General features: G+C 34.5%; 2 protein-coding genes across 3 annotated transcripts in view; one reads left to right on the top strand and one right to left on the bottom strand.

The window, feature by feature from the left end:
* The window catches only part of LOC101491903 (DNA-directed RNA polymerase III subunit 1), a 43,728-nt gene extending 29,016 nt beyond the window's left edge, over positions 1-14,712 (top strand). The window contains exons 18-27 of one of the 2 annotated variants that reach the window (XM_004505866.4): positions 856-1,059; positions 1,184-1,477; positions 2,215-2,362; positions 2,491-2,642; positions 12,087-12,242; positions 12,317-12,433; positions 12,564-12,646; positions 13,070-13,274; positions 13,383-13,585; positions 14,360-14,712. In XM_004505866.4, coding sequence (XP_004505923.1) covers positions 856-1,059; positions 1,184-1,477; positions 2,215-2,362; positions 2,491-2,642; positions 12,087-12,242; positions 12,317-12,433; positions 12,564-12,646; positions 13,070-13,274; positions 13,383-13,585; positions 14,360-14,414 — 1,617 coding nt within the window. In that variant the 3' untranslated portion in view covers positions 14,415-14,712. Of the gene's footprint in view, positions 1-855; positions 1,060-1,183; positions 1,478-2,214; positions 2,363-2,490; positions 2,643-12,086; positions 12,243-12,316; positions 12,434-12,563; positions 12,647-13,069; positions 13,275-13,382; positions 13,586-14,359 lie in introns of those variants that run through there. The other variant, XR_003473513.2, reaches the window with a different exon arrangement.
* A 1,498-nt stretch (positions 14,713-16,210) lies between these two features.
* On the bottom strand, positions 16,211-19,198 carry LOC101492450 (BTB/POZ domain-containing protein At5g60050). The gene is made up of 2 exons (XM_004505868.4): positions 18,467-19,198; positions 16,211-17,438 (listed from the first exon to the last, which is right to left on the bottom strand). Exons 1-2 carry the CDS (start codon positions 18,998-19,000, stop codon positions 16,485-16,487), a joined length of 1,488 nt encoding a protein of 495 aa, XP_004505925.1. The 5' UTR covers positions 19,001-19,198; the 3' UTR covers positions 16,211-16,484.
* Positions 19,199-19,980: the final 782 nt, after the last annotated feature.

Below are 19,980 nucleotides of genomic sequence, written 5' to 3'. Positions count from 1 at the left end.
ACGACTCCCCTTGAGCTACAAACCTCGAGGATTGCTCTATATAAATCTATTTGACTTCACTTTTCAAGAAGGCATTCTTAATGTCTAGTTGACAAAGAGGTCAGCAACATACGACAACAGTGAAGATATGATAAGACGCACCTGAATCTTGGACCCAATGGCACCAAAAGAAGGATATTGGGATATGTAAGCAAATGAGTTACTGATGTGTAAAACTGAAGTATTAGATCTGAAAGTTTGATAATTGGTCAGATAGGCCGAATGAGGATCTATAGTACCAAAGGAAGCCATGTTGAATTTGCGATTACTGTGTTTAAATCACACCACACCTCGAGTTAGTTCTATTTAACATATACAATAACTGCTAATTAATATGATTTTCTGATTCTAATGTGATATGATCTTGTTCATCATAATCCCAATATAAAGACAGGTTTGATTCTTTAGGTTCTAACATAAGTCAGAATTTTGAAACTTGAATATCCGAATTTGGTGTAAAGGGTTCTTCTTACTTGTCTGGTTTGCATATTTGTTGTTACTTTATGGCAGCAGAGTTAGATTTCATTTCACTTATATTTGGTATTATTGGTGAAGCCTTGTGAAATTGGTGTCTCTCTTACCAGGGTTGTAAAAAAAGGGTCAATAAGGCTTTCGTATAACCCCTAAAAAATCTTTTTATATACAAATAAAATGGTAAATTCTAATATTATGGATGCCGAAGTCACATAACGTGATAAAAACATGGAGCATTCAGTTTGGGCTGTTGTTTATTTTAGTTAATATTTTTTGTCAATTACTAGGAGGAAAAACGTCGGAGTCTATTTTATAGTTTCTTTGCTGGTTGTGCTTTTTCAGGTCAAAACTGCAGACACAGGATATATGTCTCGTAGATTAATGAAAGCTCTGGAGGACTTGTTTTTACATTATGATTACACTGTAAGAGATACCAATGGTGGCATTGTTCAGTTCTGTTATGGAGATGATGGCATGGATCCATCAGGCATGGAAGGAAAAAATGGAAAACCATTAAATTTTGACCGGTTATTTCTCAAAAGCAAGGTTTAATAGCTTCCTTTGTTGTTTTATTTTCATTATGATTTTCTTGACTCATGCAATTTTCTGAAAAAAGTTGGTTCTTGTTAAGTTCTTCCATGTCACTGAATTTACTATCTCTGAATTGTAGGCCATATGCCCCAGCGATGGAGATGATATAATCTTATCTTCCTCAGATGTGTGTGAAGTAATTCGCAAGAAGCTTTCAGAAGTTGGTATGTCTAAGTTAGTGGAGAAGGATGCTTCAGAAAATGATATAATGTCAGTGGTGGGGTTCTCTGATGATTTCATAAAGTCTCTACAAGCCTTTGTCAAAGATAATACAAAATTAACAGAAGCAATCGCTGAGAATGATTCTAAAAATCTGACGAACCTGAAGAACTTTATTCCGAGGATATCTGGAATCAGCCGTAGGCAACTAGAGGTATTTATGGTCATGGGCTTAATATTTCATCCAATTTCCTTTTTTTGTATGCTTATTTCTCCTTGGTTTTCTTTTTTGCTTTTGTTTTGTCATCCTGATCTTGTTCTTTCATGAGCAAGTCTTAGCAATCTAATTTGCTTATGCTAAATATGATGTTCATATCTAAGTAATGTGGAAACTGATCTTGAGAGATAATCTAAAATACACTAAGATTATAAACTGATCCCACGGGCTAAATTAAGATACTCTAATGTAATATCAAAGATATAGAAGATATTTTATTATGTAATTATTTTATGATGGCAGTTACGTTCATGTGGTGAGAGTGAGATAACAAAATCAATGGTTTTTATTGTTTGTCAGTGTAAGTTTTACACTGACAGTGTACCTTCCTTTTTCTCTATTTCTAATTAATTTTTATTGATACTTTATATATTTTTTAGCACGTCCTTTATTAATATTGATATTTACTTTATAATTTTTGTTTATAATGTTTTATAACATTATATTGTAATATATATAATTGTTACCGGTTCAAACTCGGCCCGACCTTTAAACCTTGAACCGGTGAGCACGCTGGTTCAACGTCCAGTCCGGTTGTGATTACGTTGTTCGTTCGTTAGCATAAGTAAGATATTTTTTGCTTCTATGAAAAACTAAAGGAACTCTTGAGGTCTATGACCTCATTTTTATCGGTCTGATTACAATTCCCTTACGTATGCTCGTTTTTTATTCAGGTTTTTCTAGATATTTGTCTATCACGTTATCGTATCAAAAAAATTGAGGCTGGAACTCCAATTGGTGCAATTGGAGCTCATAGTATTGGAGAACCTGGGACTCAGATGACTTTAAAAACTTTTCACTTTGCTGGGGTTGCAAGCATGAGTATCCTTTATTTAATTATGTTGTGTACTATGGTGATCATTAATGTTCCGTGAAATACTTGGCTGGAATTTTGGCATTCTGTTGTAACGTTGATTGGTTTTGAATGTTGTTCCTTAATCTATCACTAGATGTTACTCTCGGGGTTCCTCGCATCATAGAAATCATAAATGGAGCCAAAGATATTAAGACACCGATTATGACAGCAATACTTGAGAGGGATGATAATGCAAATACTGCAAGGATGGTGAAAGGTCGCATAGAAAAAACAAATTTAGGCCAGGTATGCAGTTGTAGCAAAGTCTCACTAAGCTTATCCCCATATTATTTTTCAGTTATATATGTTTATTTATGTGCTTAAAAGTTCTCCCCAATTATTCAATTCATTTTTTCAAATTTCATGAGTTTTTCTTTCAAAAGTTGTATACATGGTTCTTATTATGGTAATGTTGTAAATATGTAATATTTTTCGTATTTATAGTGATTAACCATATATGTTGTAATTATTAGTAATTATTATATTCAGAGCTTTATTTAAGCCCATTAGGTACAGCGTGGTCTAGAGCTTTACACAATTAGAAGGGAAAAAAGTTATTGTATAGCTCTCGTCCCGAGTAAGCTAATTCATAGAGATTAAAGTATTGGAAAGTTTGCAAACGTGAAGCACAATTTTCAATTTAAATGATAATAGTTGGTCAATATTCTCATAACCTACATGTGTATGAAAATTGAAAACCAACAACAGGAAGAATATTATGAATATAGGAAGGGGATATATAAGAAGAAAACAACTTGGATGGTGTTAGAATTCCAAGTACAATTTATTATTGATTGACTGTACAACTTCTTAGGTTCATTGGTAGAACTCCTAGTCAAATACAAGTTCCTAGTATTTGAATGTAACTATTGTAACCTTATTATAAATAGAAGATGTGTGATCTTGTTTGACACACACAACATGGCCAAAGTGTACATTGTGCTTGGTGTGACATTGTGCTTCAACATGGCCAAAGTGGTTGCAGTTGATTAGCTTTGGTGTGACATTGTGCTTCAACATGGCCAAAGTGGTTGCACTAGTTGCATCGATTTCGACTCCAATTATGTCCACGTCCTCCTCCTCCTATTCCACCTCGTTGATAAGAATTAGAGACGAGTGCAGTAGATTCAAATGACACATTGAGAGAAGCAAGGGCTGGAGCAGGAGCTAAAGGGGACGAAAGATGCAGTAATTGTTCGCAAACAGTTTCATATGAGGGAACAATAACACTAGATAGAATTTGGTTGCATAAAGGTTCAATATGTGTTTCGGCACCGTCAATAAAGGATATAAGTGCATCAAAGTCAGCAATCAAACTATCAAGCTTACCTTACCTATGTAGCTTTGCATATCCATTTCTTGTTTCTTCAAAATGCATGTTTTTCAAGGGATGGTACCAGCAACAATAAATGATTGGAACAAGACTTCTTACAACATATTCCCCGATTGGCAAGAATGGCCCGTAAACGGTCCAAGTCAGTCTGATAGAGTGGAGTCGTGCGCTGCCATTGAAATTTTTTGGACTGGGCACTACCATCGTAGAAAAGGAGTTGAACAATATTGGCGCAGATAAAAAACAACGAAGCAGTACTGCAGTGATACAAATGAACAGTCATGGTAGATTGTAGACACGAACATTGGTGGCCATATGGATGAATAGTGGCAATGAACAATTATTGCCACTACTAATGGAAGAAAATAAAAGACAAATCAAATCCAACTAGAATAAAATAAAATAAAATGATAGCATAAAATCGTATCTCACCTGATACTCCTACACCCCCCTCAAGTTTCTTCCCTAATCCTAGCAACAACTCTTTGTTTCTTGTTTCTCCAAATAACCAAACTCCCCGATATATATGCACATATCTAGTAGTGGATTTTTCTCACCGGTCTTCTTAAAGTACAACCATTTGCCTGAATTGTTTCTCTAAACTACCTCAAAATGCTCCTAATATCAACAGAAACACTATCGTCCTCCTAAAACTTCACATTTGGATCTACAAGGGTGTCAGTTAGTCTACATCCATTCATCCCAGTTTCTTTTAAGAGATCCAAAATGTAATTTGTTTTGAACTAGCAACCTTCATACCAAATAAGTATTTGAATACTCCCAAAATTTTGATATCTGTTGAAGTTGTGGGATTTTAGAGAAAAGGAGGAGAGAATATAATAAAGGTTTGAATATTATTGATAATAGCTTTATGCTAACTTTATTACAAAAGACTCAATACTAATCTCTATTTATAGAGAAACATAGACTCAATCCTAAATAAGACATAAATCATAATAATAATGAGAGATATTCTAAGATATCTCTATGATTATAAATTGATCTTAAGAAATAATTTAAGATACTCTAATATAATATAAAAGATATTAAAAGATATTTTCTAATATTCTAACACTCCCCCTCAAGTTAAAGCTTACTAAGTTTTAGTTTGTTACAAGAAAACAATGTTTTGCTCCGCAAAATAATAAAAAAAGATGGAAAGACAACTCAGGGATGCAGGTGAAGTCGAAGAGAATTGCTATAAATACAGCCTAGCCAGATAGCCGGAATGATGATCAGCACGAGAGAAATTTATGGCAAGCAATTGAGCAAAGCAAGATCCGTGCTTCTAAAAACTGCATTTGAAAGCTTCAAACCAATAATATTGGAGAGGCGTGCTTCAAGGAGAGAAAGGCAAGACCAGTACATTTGAGACAAAGATAGGGCCAGTGCATCTGGGACAAATTGTCATGCTAAAGTGTGAATCATGAAAATAAAAGACATTGTCAGAATGACCATCAATGGAAAAAGAAGTCATCGCTAATATGATTCATCTGTGGGAAACGGGAAACCATCGGAATGATCGTCGGTGGGAATAGAAGCCACTGTTATAATCTATTAGTAAGAACTAAATCGCATGACATACCAAAGAGGAAACATCGCGACTCTAAGAAACAAAGCCATGATCGATCAGCGGAGTGAGAAAATGCATCAAAAATAGGAGACAATGGTTGTTTCGGAAAACTTTTCCAGCAGCGACGACAAACAGCAGCATACAGCGGCGGCGGCGACAGTAGCAGACGGGGCAGTAGCGACGATTGTGGGCGGAAGTGATAGCAGTCAGAAAAAGGAATGATCATGCTAAAAAAGAGAAACTAGGATTATATTCTCAAACTGTTGGGAACTCAGAAGCAGAAAAACTGTTGGTGAAGATGCTCTTTGTTTCAGACTGGGACGCCATGGTCAACACAGATTGTAAGAAAACGCGTCGGAACCGGGAAAACAGGGGTTGTTTGAACTGGGAACTCGTATATCCGTAACTCGAAACTGAAAACTGAGGGCAGATATGGAAGCAGGGGGCCGAGGCGAGTGCGGTGGAAGAAGCGGCACCGTGAACAGCCGTCGGACGCGCCGTCACGCCCGCTGGTAGTGGGCGGCGCGTGGATCTCACGCGCGGGAGGACAGGCGGCGCGTGAGGGCGCGTGAGGGAGTTGCTGATGACGTGAGAAGGGTTTGGCCGATCTGAGGTGTACGACGCTGCTGGAGTGGTCGTTCGTCGAAAAAACTCGTCAGAAACAGTGACGACAGCGACGTTAGGGCGTGAACGGCTGAACAAAAGTTGAGGAATCATCGTATCAACAGCAGAGGGGGAAAACCGGAGTTGAGAACACGGTTTGCCAAAGAAAATATTCACCGGAGACAGTGGGTCGACCGGGTAGTTGACGACTAGGGTTGTCTCTCAGTTGGCTCTAGATACCATGTTGAAGTTGTGGGATTTTAGAGAAAAGGAGGAGAGAACATAATAAGGGTTTGAATATTATTCATAATAGCTTTATGCTAACTTTATTACAAAAGACTCAATACTAATCTCTATTTATAGAGAAACATAGATTCAATCCTAAATAAGGAATAAATCATAATAATAAATTGATCTTAAGAAATAATTTAAGATACTCTAATATAATATAAAAGATATTATAAGATATTTTCTAATATTCTAACAATATCAAATTATGTTGCAAAAGTTTTCTTCAATCTTTTTGACTGAAGTATTTGAATTGTGTTCGTAAGACTTAGCTCAACTAGCAAATATTGATATTGTTAGGTTGGATGTCTTGTTCTGGTTTCTAATCCGAAACCTTATAGTTGTGTTGTGAGTTTTAATTGATGTTTACCACTTCGTCTAAAAAAAAAGAAGTATATGAATTGTACTTCGCAATGATGACCTATATAGAAAAAGAAGTATACGAATTGACCTCTTAAGTTTTATTCTTCTCCAAAGTAGACAACTTGGAGGTACATGAAGAAAAAAAAACAAGACAAATTTGAGTATAATACATTCATGCAAAGGATATTTAGTACAAGAGATTGCTTACCGAAGTCAAGCCTTTCTCAAAGTAGTAGAGTCCCCTGCTCCTTTTAGCACTGACAATCATCTTCTCTAAGTTCAAATTCTTAAAAACACAATGAGAACAAAGAAAGTTAGCTTGACAATTTAAATCCCTTGTTAACATGATGCAAGATAGAACATCATAACCTTTTCTTGTAATGGTTGAAAGAAAGCCATCTGCAATATTAATTTTGTTACATGCACATGAACTATAAGAAGTAAAAAGACTGTCCTCGATCATATGATCGACAACACTTGGATCAATAATCCATTTATTACTAAATTGACACTATATCGAGTAGTATTTAAAACATTATTGCCCTGGCCTATAAAGCAAGAACGAGTCTAAGATTCAAGGAGTTTGTATAGTTGGTCTAATTGATTTTTGGTGAATGGATATGAGTTTGAAGGAGTTGAAGGAGATTGCTTCTCTTGATCAGATATACTAGTATGGATAGCACAACATTCATTTCCTCCCTTTTTCTTCTAGTTCAAGGGTTGGCCACATAGCTTCACACAAGTTTCATGGGTATGTCACGGAGGTCTGCAATGGTCCCACCTGGTTTCTTTCCATCTTTCTTCCCCCTCTTTACTATAGTTCTTAGAAGGCAATGATCTTTCTACCTTAGTAAGACAGGAAAGTTATACATCATGACACATTATCAAGCCTCTTCTCTCCTTACTTGTTTGTTTGGGTTTCCTTGACTTGAGAATTAGGTTTTGGTGCTGAATAACTTGAGAGATTAGCTCTCAGCATGATATTATTAAAATCAGAATTGTACAAGGAGAAATTCTTAATTAAGGAAATAAATCTGGACTAAATCCAATTTATATCAAACCTAATAGAAACAAGGAATAACATATCTTACTAATAACAAACTAAATCTTTGCATGTCTAAACACTCCCCCTTAAGCTCGAGCATACAGATTGTAGGCATCGAGCTTGTCACATTAGAAGTTGTCCTTGGTCCTTGAAGAGCCTTTGTGAAAATGTCTGCCAATTAGTCATTAGAATCAACAAATGAAGTAGCAATCTCGTCAGACACAAAGGCTCAATGATTTCCTCCAAGATATCGAAAGCATACTTTCTATGGGAAATAGCAATTCTTGCCTTAGATTGAGCTCAATGCCCAAAAAATACCTCAGTCTACCTAGATCTTTCACTTGAAAGTGGTGGACTAGATGTTGTTTGAGTCCCACAATTCCATCACGACCATCACCTGTAATGGCTATATCATCACTTGTAAGATAATTTATAAAACACATAGTGGTCAGCTTGACTCCGAATCATGCCATACTGTTGAACAACACTACTAAACCTCTCAAACCATGTCCGAGGAGATTGTTTGAGACCATACAAAGCTTTATGAAGTCGGCATACATACCCACGATACTCCCCTTGGCAACGAAACTAGGTGGTTGCTCGAGATAAACTTCTTCTTCTAAGTCTCCATGAAGGAATGCAGTCTTTATGTCTAACTGATACAATAGCCAATGTCGCATAGCATCCATGGAGAGAAAAAGACGAACCGAAATCATTTTAGCCACAAGTGAGAAAGTATCATGTAATCAAGACCAAAAACCTGAGTATAACCTTTAACCACTAGACGAGTTTTCAGATGGTCAATATGGCCGTCTGGACCAACTTTGACTGTGTATACCCAACGACATCCAAAATTAGATTTACCAGGAGGAGGTGGCACAAGAGTCCATGTTTAGTTAGATTTTAAGGTTGTCATTTCATCAATTATAGTATGCCGCCAATCTGAATGAGAAAGAGCTTCTTGCGGAGATAGCAGAGGTATAGTATGAAGGTTATAAACGGTGATAACTAAGAAAATTATAAATGGGATAGGGATTACTGGTGGAATGTGTACCTTTACGTAGTGCAATAGGTAGGTCATCGACAAGGTATGCGGTTCCGAAGTAGAAGAAGGGACCGGAACAGGAGATGAGTCACTTAAATCTTGTGTAGGAGGGAGACGTGCACGTCATTGATAAGTTTGCAAGAGAGGAAGACTCGATGGATCTGGCTGGTCAATTATAAGCATGGGCCGAGTTATTAGAACAAGGTAGGGAATATGTAATACCTCAGAGATTGGCTCAGATTCAATGGGAGATGGGAAGAAATGTGTATCCTCAAAGAATGTGACATCAACCGATATGTAGAAGCGATGTGTGGAGGGACAATATCACTGATATCCTTTTTGAAACCTTGAATAGCCGAGGAAAACACACTTAATTGCACGAGCATTCAACTTATCAAGTCTTGGAGTAAGATCGTGAACAAAGCAAGTGGATCCAAAAACTCGAAGAGGGAGATGAAAAAATAGTTCATCGGGGATCAATAAGGAATGGGGAACTTTGTTTTGGATAGCAGAAGATGGCATTCTATTAATCAAATATCTTGTAGTGAGGACAACATCGCCCCAAAACTTGAAAGGAACATTAGCATTGATTAGCAACGTACGTGCTGTTTCAATTATATGACGATGCTTACGTTCAGCAATACCATTTTGTTGTGGGGTATGGGGACAAGATTACTGATGGATTATGCCATTTTCTACCATCAAAGAATTAAAAGATGACGAAAAATACTCTTTTGCATTATCACTGCGCAAAATGCGAATAGAACGACCAAATTGATTTTGAATTTCCTTAAAGAAATTATGAAATATGCTTAATACTTCTGATATATCCTTAAGTAGGTAGATCCACGTACATCTAGAAAACTCATCAATAAAAGTGACAAAGTAAGTACCTATGACCTATAGCTGAAGTGACTCGACTTGGTCCCTATACATCAGAATGAATGACATCAAAAAAGTAGCGGGCTTGCGATTGAAGACTGCTAGAGAAGGAAGACCGGACGTGTTTCCCAAGCTGACAAGATTCACAATCTAAAGACTTTATGTGAGACAAGTGAGGGACCAAAACTTTGAACTTTTTGAGACTTGGATGACCTAACCGACGATGAAGAAGACTTAGGGACTCCGTATTAGAAGTGGAAGCAATAGTAGATGAAGACTAAAGATAGTAAAGTCCTTGGGACTCATATCCTGTATAACAAAAGAATTAGGAGTAAAAGTTGTAAAACAATTTAGACTTTGAGTCAGACGACTGACAGAAATTAAATTAAATGGACAGTTGGAAACAAAAAGAACATAGTCAAGAGATAAAGATGGGAGAGGAGTGGCTTGACCAATGCAACAATAATACGATGTGGGGTTTTAGGTTGGTATATTTTTTATAAAAGTGAAGGATTACCAACCACATGATCTGAAGCTCCAGAGTCCAAGATCCAAGGGATAACAGATGAGAAGTGAGAGAGGCAGACCGTAGAATTACCGGTTTGAGCAAAAGTTGTTGAGGATGAGGCATGTGAAGCCTTGAACTGCAGGTATGCCTTGTACTCTTCATCTGACAACATATTGTTTTTGGTATTTTTCACTTCAGAGTCTTTTCCATTATCATTAGACTGCGTCACATTTGCTGTTCTTTCTGGAAAACCAATAATGAAATAGGGCTTTTCTTTGGTATGACCGAAATGCTTACAGTAGGTGCACTGAGGACGACCTCCTTTGCCACCCCCACGACTACAACCTGCAAAATTTGAAACGAAAGTTGAAGACTCTGTGCCAGTTTGAGATCCATTCCCCCTCGATCCTTCCTGACCAGGAATGCGTATGATGCGTCTGATGAGATCCTTTGTTGAGGGGATATCAGATGCGGTGAGAATGTGGCTTCGAATCGACTCATACTTTTGATGGAGGCCATGAAGGACATAGATCATGCAAACATTATCCAATTTCTCAAGCATCTTCTTGGAGTCATCGTCGGCCACAAGGAGCTTGAACTTGTTTACCGCTGACTGGGCTTTATTAGCATAATCCATGATGTTATCTAATGTCATCTGAAGGGTAGCTAAATTATGAATAACATTATAGAGACGTTGGATATTGTTCGAGTAGACATTCTTAGCTTTCTCCCAAATGTCATAGCAAGTGGTGTACGGGCGATAATGGACCAGCAAGGAGGGCTCAATTGTTCAACAAAAGAGAGACTAATTGACAATCAGCTTGCTCCCAATCTTCACGCAAGTTTGTATTAATTTCTGAGGACTTCTTAGTGAGGTGATTTGAGAGATTTTATCCAAGAAACCACATCTTGACAGTAGCTGATCAATTTAAATAATTTTGTCCATTAAGTTTCTCAGACGTTATAGAGGGATTGCTGGAGAAAACATAAGTTGCAAGGCTCTTAACAGAGGATTCAGATTAGTTGTTCTCATTCTGCAAAAAGATCTAAACTTGAACTCATCTTCTAGAGACTAGAAAGGAACAACAAATATAGGCAGCAAGAAATCGTAGAGAAAGCACCAGAAATAGTGGGACCCATTGACCAAACTTGGCCAAAACAGGAAGGACGGCAGCAGACGAGTGGAACGGGTCCGGATGGGACTTCGTCGGAGTTCTGGATGGTGGCGCGTGACCTTCACGTGGACGACGACGATTCTCTGGTGAATAGCCGATCTGACTAAGGTGAGTCTGATGGTGGGGGTGGTGTGACCCGTCGGGCTATATATGTTGGACGGTTAATAGGACAGCCACGTATGTGAAGGCTAGGGTTTTTGAGACTTTTGACAGTCCCACTGATCGTGAGCTATGATACCAACTTGAGAATTAGGTTTTGGTGTTGAATAACATGAGAGATTAGCTCTCAGCATGATATTATTTATAATCAGAATTGTACAAGGGGAATCTCTTAATTAAGGAAATAAATCTGGACTAAATCCAACCTATATCAAACCTAATAAAAACAAGGACTAACATATCTTAATAATTCCAAACTAAATCTTTGCATGTCTCAACACCTTGTTCCTCCTCAAATAATTTAACTAATTGTGTTATTCAGTGTTTGTTTATAATTAAGTTTGTGTCTCTTTAATTGGAATCTCGTATCAACTGAATTGTATCTTCAGTTTGTTTATTAGTATCAATCATTTTTTTCCAGCAAAATATTAGTTATCAATCATGTATATGTATATATTAAAAAAAAAATCATGTTTATATAAAAATATTCTTATTAAACTACTGTTTCAATCATTATTTTTAAGCCTGTTGAAATGCCCGAGTTGAGATGTCGGTTATCAGAGTGATACTTTGACATACCTATTTTGGTAAAAAGAAACAATCCTTTTGTTCAGCCCCTTGCTGGACCACCCATCTTTTAGACTAATCTCAAACACATAATTAGTTGTGTTGAGTTGAAGATTGTAATAGTCATCAATTTGTTCCAATCTATACAGGTTGCAAAGAGTATTAAAGTTGTTATGACTTCAAGATCAGCGACAGTTGTTATCTCACTGGACATGGAAAGAATCCAAGATGCACATCTGAATATAGATGCTCATACTGTAAAAGAATCAATTTTACGAACAGCAAAACTAAAATTGAAGGCAGAGGTGAATAGTGAATCTTGTAATTATGATACTCTATTCCATTTATGCCTCTAATATTCAAAGTTCTTGTTATGCAGAATGTTAAAGTTTTGGATATTAAAAAGCTTCAGGTGTATCCCCGATTATCTGGCAGAAATGAAATCCACTTTCAACTTAATATTCTTAAAAATTTGCTCCCATCAGTTGTGGTGAAGGTATATAATATATATTTATTTAACTTTCTTGATAGTTGATACCTGATAAAGAGAATACAGTGTTTATTTTGTCCGGCTTTGTATTTTATTTTCAGATGAGAAAACACATCTTTTATTTTCTTTGTTGCAGGGAGTTAAAACTGTTGAACGAGCTGTCCTAGAAATAGATAAAAAAGATAAAAAAGTTGAGAAGTTCGCATTACTGGTTGAAGGGTTAGTTCTTCCTCTGTATTTTGTTATGTACTTCTTAAGAACAACTTTATTTTCATTGTCATAATAATATAAGCTGATGGATGGCCAGTAGAAGAAAGAAAATCACCATATATTCAGTTTCATTTGTAATCAAAATCAGGAATATGATCATATAAGAGATTATCCTGCTAGACCCATAGAAAGCATGACAGGGGACATTCGGGTGTCGTAAGAATAAGGCGGACCGGAGTTAGTGAAAACCAGGACGACTTCTAATTTTATGTAATTGTCTATGTATACTATAAGGAATAACAATGAAAAAGATAAAGAAAAGTGTTGTCGCCCTGGAGTAATATTTTGCTTTCTCGTCATTCCATTGTATTGCTGCTTGTTAATTGTCAACATCATTTTCTGAGCTGCATGTATTAACTTTTTTCCCATCAGCACGGGCCTTCAACAGGTTTTGGGCATTGAAGGTGTTGATGGACGTAAAACTCGTAGTAATCATGTCATGGAAATGTTGAACGTTCTAGGAATTGAAGCTGCCAGAAGTACTATCATTGACCAGATACAGTATACAATGGGAAGTCATGGAATGAGTATTGACGTACGCCATATTATGCTTCTAGCAGATATTATGACTGTTAGGGTGAGTTATTTGGAAATTATTACCGCAAAAGAATATAAAGAAAACAATCCATATGTGTTTGTGATAAATAAGTATATTTTTACTAATTTATGTGATTTATCAAATTAGGGTCAAGTCCTCGGAATGACAAGACATGGAATTCAGAAGATGGGCAGAAGTGTATTGATGCTCGCATCATTTGAGAGTTCAACAGACCATCTTTTTGATGCATCCATGCGTGGAAGGGGTGACCCAATTGAAGGAGTGAGTGACTGCATAATTATGGGTAAACCAATTCGGGTAGGCACTGGAATGATTGATATCAAACAAAGGTGAGACAAAAATACAATGTATGGTTATATGGTTAAAGTATCCCATTTTCATAGTTGGCCAATTTGTTAAACATGCATCATGCATCAATAGGAATTGGAAAAGGTTGAGCAGAGTTAGGCTTTGCATAAATAGGTATGACCCCTTCAAAATATTCAAGGTCTAAGCTTGATCCTAGTTGAATTTTTTTGAGTGATCAACTTGTATTTTATAATGAGGCTGTGCAAATTTATGTACAAGAGAGAATCTTTCAAGAAAGGAAAAATAGAAAAATAAGGAAACTATATAAATGAGAATAAACAGAGAATAATCAATATTCCCCTTCAAGCTAGAGGTCCCAGTGGAAATTTGGGAAGATATTAGCTAACTGAATGTTTGAGTTCACTGAAGTGGTTTTAATGATGTCAGAAAGGATCTTCTCTCTGATACAGTGACATTCAACGTCATGGCCCTAGTCACCCAAAAGGCTCTTGCACGAGATGTTAGAGATATAAGCATTTCATTAGTCTCTCTACCTAAAAGTTCAAGGTTTTAGAAAAGTTGGTCCTTGATAATCATTACATGAAGTGGAAAAGAGGAAAAAGTACTTCCTTTAGACAAAAAAAGGTCATGTTTACCATGCAATAATTTCATCTAATTCAGCACTTGCATGGATGTTGAATTTTCTCTACAAAAAGTAAATATACCATTAATATGTACTATATGATCCTTACCTCATTTTATTTGCTTACTAGTATAGTCATTGCATCAGACTTTCGCTAACCCCTCTTTCTTAGGTTGGATCCTCCGGTGTTGCCTAAAGGGATCGATCCCATTCTATCCTTAGTCTGAAGTTGTGTCTTAGCAGAAAGAATGTGGATCAAACAGGATGGAGTGCATTTGAATGTTGTGAGCTTGATGTTGTGAAAGAATGTGCGTCATACTCTTGGATGTGCCTATATTTGTCCATAAAAGGTGCAGACCCTTATATTTTTATTTTTTTGACAGTTGCAGTGGTGTTATTTATATTGCAATAATAAAGTCCCATGAGTAGGATCGAGACCCGATAACAAGCTACCAAATTTTTGCACACACTTTATTTTTTCTACGTTTAAAAAATTAATGGACTACAAAACTATGTTTTAATTAATTGTTTTTCAATATCTTAAAAGAAAAAAGTTGCAGGTGATACATTTGTAAAATTATCTTAAAATAAATAATAATTTTAATTTTTAATGGAATATTAATTATTATTTTTAATTATATCCTCTAATTATTATTATTATATATATCACTTTAATTCAGTATTTTTTATTTTGTATAAATAATAATGATGATTATATAAATTGTTGATAATAATAATTTAGCAATAATAATATTCTTTAGTTTATATTTTTTTTTAAATTTATATAAAATGGTCAAATTGTGAGAAGTGTTTGTTTATGCACATTTAGTCCATGTCGTTGATTGAAATATCGGTTCTAATTTAAATTTCTACATGCAAATAAACCAAGTGGTTTTCCGAAACCACACGTGTGTTAGCATTAATTCTTCTAAAACTACAAAATTGTGAGAACTACATTTTTATATATTTTTTATTTCAATAATATGAACTTGATAACATATAAGAGGCAATTTACAAGTTAACGTTAGTAGCAATCACAGGTATTCACCGATAGGATTCGAACAAGTCGTTCTGACAGCTAATTCTTTTTCAAAATAATTGTTTATTTTTGTTAACATTCTCTAAAAAAATTATGTGTTAGACAAAGACATGTTTTATTTGAATTTAAATGCTGAATTTTTAATTATAAATAAAATTTAGTATAAATGTTGTAATTTTATTAAATAAACTTAACATTAGGTAAGGAGTTTTTTTTTTAATAAAATTTTTAAGATGTGTTTTCTCATACTAGATGATGACTCTATGAACTCACTCACCTTTAGGTGTGTTTTGTTTGATTTGAAATAAATAGGTCAAAATATAGTTATTCTTCTTTAAGTTTAATTTAGCTCTCGGTTCTTTAATTTTTCTTTTATTCGAATAACTTTCTTAAATTATATTTTATTTATTGTGTAAGTCATTTGTCTTATTTTTAATAATTAGTGTAATTGAAAATATTTGATTACTGGAAATTCTATTAAATATTGTAAGAATGTTTTTCGTATTAATCATTCAATGTATCCATCAAACCTCTTAATTGGTCTACATTTGTTGATTTTCTCACAACTATTTAAATTTATGAGATCAAATCTATTTAAAAACAGTTGTAAATTGATCATTTATGTCTACTTTAATTAATAAAATTTTCCCTTTCCTAATTAAAAAAAATAATTTGACCCAAGTATAACTTAAAAACTTGAAAATAAAAATTTATTCACATATTTAATATAAATAATTTTCTTTACTTGCAAAATAGTTTGGACAATCTACATACTATTAGTTTTAATATTTTACTAAGTAATTTAAGAAAATTTTCAAACTTAAACAACATATATATAAAATAAAAAATTTAAATTTAGATGATCTAATAAAAAATAGAAATTAAAAAATCACAAATGTATTTTAATGTCACTTCAAATATTATTGATTTATCTCTTTCTCAATTTTTATTTAACTTTAAAATAAACTACATACAAAAATCAAATGTTGGTAGAATTTCAATGGCTCTCATATTTCACAAGTCGTCTTCATTCTGCCTCCTCACAAAAGATAAATAAATAATTGTTCACCTAATCCAAGTTACATGGTTTTCCTTCAAATTCAGGTAAAAAAAAATACAGAATTTGGCAAAAAAAGAATGAAATCCAAAATGAATATAGCAGGCAAAAACAGAAGTTGAAATACAAATTATCACACATTATTTACAAATGAGAATTATTTACACTCTTAAATTCTTTGAAAGTCCCTTGCATACTTTGTCATTTAGGGTAATCGAACAAAGTTATCTGTAATTGGGAATTATTATCAGGTTCAGGTGAATACTTTCTGATGAAAGCCCTTCTCCACCAAATCTCGAATGCTTTCTGAATATTAGGACAATCATCCCCTTTGTTAAGAAATCTATCAAACCAATTGAGCAACAAAACCTGCTGCTGGAATAAAGGCAGTGTGAGTATAGTTTGGCTCAATCCATCTTCAACCAATTTCTTATCAAGACCTCTAGAACCTCTCCTCATCCATCCAAAATCTTCATATAAAGCTTCTAGCCATGTCGACAGCAACGAAAATCGAATTTCTTTCGGCACCAACATGTGTCCCCTTCCAATCCCAATACAAAGTTGTGCTGTGATTCTACTGATCTCGTAGCGGTAAACGGTTTGAACTTTCAAATGAAGTGCGGCAAGCTCTTTCTGTTCTGCCCATATTTTTACAAATTCTTCGCCCATCTTTTTGCCGATCAAAATGTCGACAATCCACTGAATATTGTCAGCTTCGCGTGTTATTTCGCTCATTAAGACCCCCCGGTCCGGCCTCTCGAGTGTGCCAATTGCTTCGGACAGGCATAGGCCAAGAGCACTGATGCACCTGTGGCAAAGATGATAGAGTGTGTCTTTAGAAACATCAACTTTGCTGCTATCATTAAATGCATTATCTTTAAGCAATTTAGATAGCAGAGATTTCATTTCCCTACGAGCTTTGTCGTCTTTAGCTTGTAGAACACTACTCAAAAGATTTGTGAATATGTCATCGTCCCTTGTAGCAGTAGATGGAGTCGATGATACTCTAAGAAGAACTTCGGTTGCAGAGTCATGAAGATGCAGATGACCTAGTTGAGATATGATTTCCTCCTGTTCATCTTCAGTCCATGGAATAGCTTCCAAATATTCCAGACATGATATTACCCCAAGGTCAAACATGATAGCTGCTGATACCTGCAAAAGAAGGTAAACAAATAAATATATTAAAATTAATAACAAGTCTTGTTTAGAAAACAAAATGAAAAAAGAAAATAAAAGAAAAATGAAAAAAGAAAATAAAAAGAAATAGAAATAGAAATGAACATCAAGTATATCGCCTAGTGAAAGTTGAGCTGATTAGATATTCTCCCTTTGTCCCTAAATATAAGTAAAAATTGGTCAAAGAAATTTGACCTTTGGGTCCGAGAGAGTACTATCCAATATCTATGTCTCTAAATATAGGGGATCCTCTTGATACCACTAGTTATTTTCATTTGCATTAATTATTTATTTATCAAAATACCATTAATTATTCTCCCTCTTTTTGTAATGCAATAAATACTATGAATGAGGAAGACATATTAATACTCTCTCATAAAAGTAAACTTGTAATAAAAAACCAATTGTTAATAAATTCAATACTAATATTAACTTTCCTAATTCTTGTGATTTGGTTGATAGAGTCTAATATTTAGCGTGAATGTGGTATGAAACAAGAGTCCTCAATAAGCCCCAGGCACAAGGGAATAGATACTAATACTATGCATTAACATCATCTTCATATTCCAAAACTATGCAAATAAAGGAAATTGATAAAATAAGAAATGAAGATGATCCTAACTCCACTAGAGTCTTTTTTAGATAAACAACTAGCATAATCGCCTATTATACAAGTGTTTTATGTATAATCTATTTCTATAACAAAAGTTGTTTCCATAAGATCTCTAAAACAATTGCACAAGTGTTTATGCTCGTAAATAAACTTAAACAATTCAATTCAAACAACTTGGTTATGGTAAATGGTTATGGTAAAGAACAACAGTTGAGGAATGTGGACCAAATTAGGGAACAAATTCACAAGAAGGCCAACTAAGCACTAATGAGGTTAATTTAATTACCATATGGAATGTGGAAAACTTCAATTACCAATCACTCACTAGAGATCATAACACAATTAGTTAATCACTCATTCATATATTAATATTTAATCGAATAAAAATTACCTTGAGCAAATTCAAAAGTTTAGAAACACCTTGTTGACCCATAAATCTCAACCTCTTCTTAAGATCCACACAGTGCATCAAAACAACAGCTTCCACATAAACATCAACATCATCACAATCACTGATCTCAACCGAATGCGACATTCCATTTTCACAACGAAGCTTCTCCGCGAAGAATCTACTCTTATCAGCAAGAACACTCTTCTTAACTTCCATCGATACCTTAAACCCTTCCTTCCCAACCACCGTCAATTTCACATCGCCGCCGCTAAACGGCGCTTCTTGTAGAAGCTTCGTAATCCGATCTTTCATTTTCCGGAGGTTGTCGTCGGAGTGCTTAGCGTCGCGGTTGTTGTGGTCGTCGGACATCATGTCGAAGAGCGAGTGAGTTTGACTCGGGCGAGTTGTGGATGATGGAGGAGATGGAGAGAAGGTTCTAGAAGGTGAGAAAGAAGAGAAGGTTGGGTTAGATATGAAACCGTGTTTTATCATGGTAGAAACTTCTTTTGATTTCAATGAATTATCTCCACCCATTGAATTGAATTGAATTGAATTTGTGAAGAAATTAGAAGAAGTTTGTTAAGTTAGTAGAAAGGAAGAGTTGAGTATTAAGAAAAAAAAGAAGGGAAAGAAAAGAAGTGTGTTGTGTTGTGTTTGGGTGTAAGAGAGAGAGTGAGTGAGATTATTGCTTCCATGTGCTGATGTGATATCTGCACACATACCTACTTCCTTCCTTCTCACTTCCCTCATTTTATTATACTCACATTATACCTCCCAAACATAAACATTATTATTTTTACTATTATCGTTCATCAACTTTTTTATGATTTAATTTTTTATATGTAATAAATTATTTATAAAGATGCTCACCCTAGCAATTTTAATAGTGAAAACAAAATTTGGCGGTGACTTACCACATTGGGGTTTGTCCACCACATTTTTTAGGTATGAATTTTAAAAATCTTTTAATCCGTGAAAATATTGTGTTTTTTTTTTAAATTTGTGCTATTTATCTTGAGAAAATATTTTTTTAAAGAATTATAATGTGTAAGAGAATTGTTGAAATATTTTTTAAAAAAATTACAATATTTTTAATATTTTAGAAAATATAAGCTACTGTATATTTCAAAATAACAAATACCAGTATTATTAAATTGAATATTATATCTAAAATTTAAATTTAAATTTAAATTTTTGCAGTTATATAAAAGTTTGTTTAACAAACGTTTCCTTCAAAAATTAGATGATTAAGACAAATATTATTAAGATTTGGTTATAATGCACTTACTATTTGTATAACAAATATCTTTTATGTTGATTATTTTTGCAACGGACGATTAAAAACATTTTCATTAATTGTAAATATTTTCTATATTAAATTTTATTTTTCACATGTATGTGTAGCTTTTATTAATTTAATTTACCAAAAAAATTTAGTTAATATTTTTGTATAAGACACTTGAATTTTATGTTATCTCTCACTTCAATGTTTGTTGTAGGCCTATAAATTTATT

This window comes from Cicer arietinum, chromosome 6 (genome assembly GCF_000331145.2).
Source record: "Cicer arietinum cultivar CDC Frontier isolate Library 1 chromosome 6, Cicar.CDCFrontier_v2.0, whole genome shotgun sequence".
Classification (NCBI taxonomy): domain Eukaryota; kingdom Viridiplantae; phylum Streptophyta; class Magnoliopsida; order Fabales; family Fabaceae; genus Cicer; species Cicer arietinum.
This window is presented reverse-complemented; position numbering and strand designations above follow the sequence as displayed.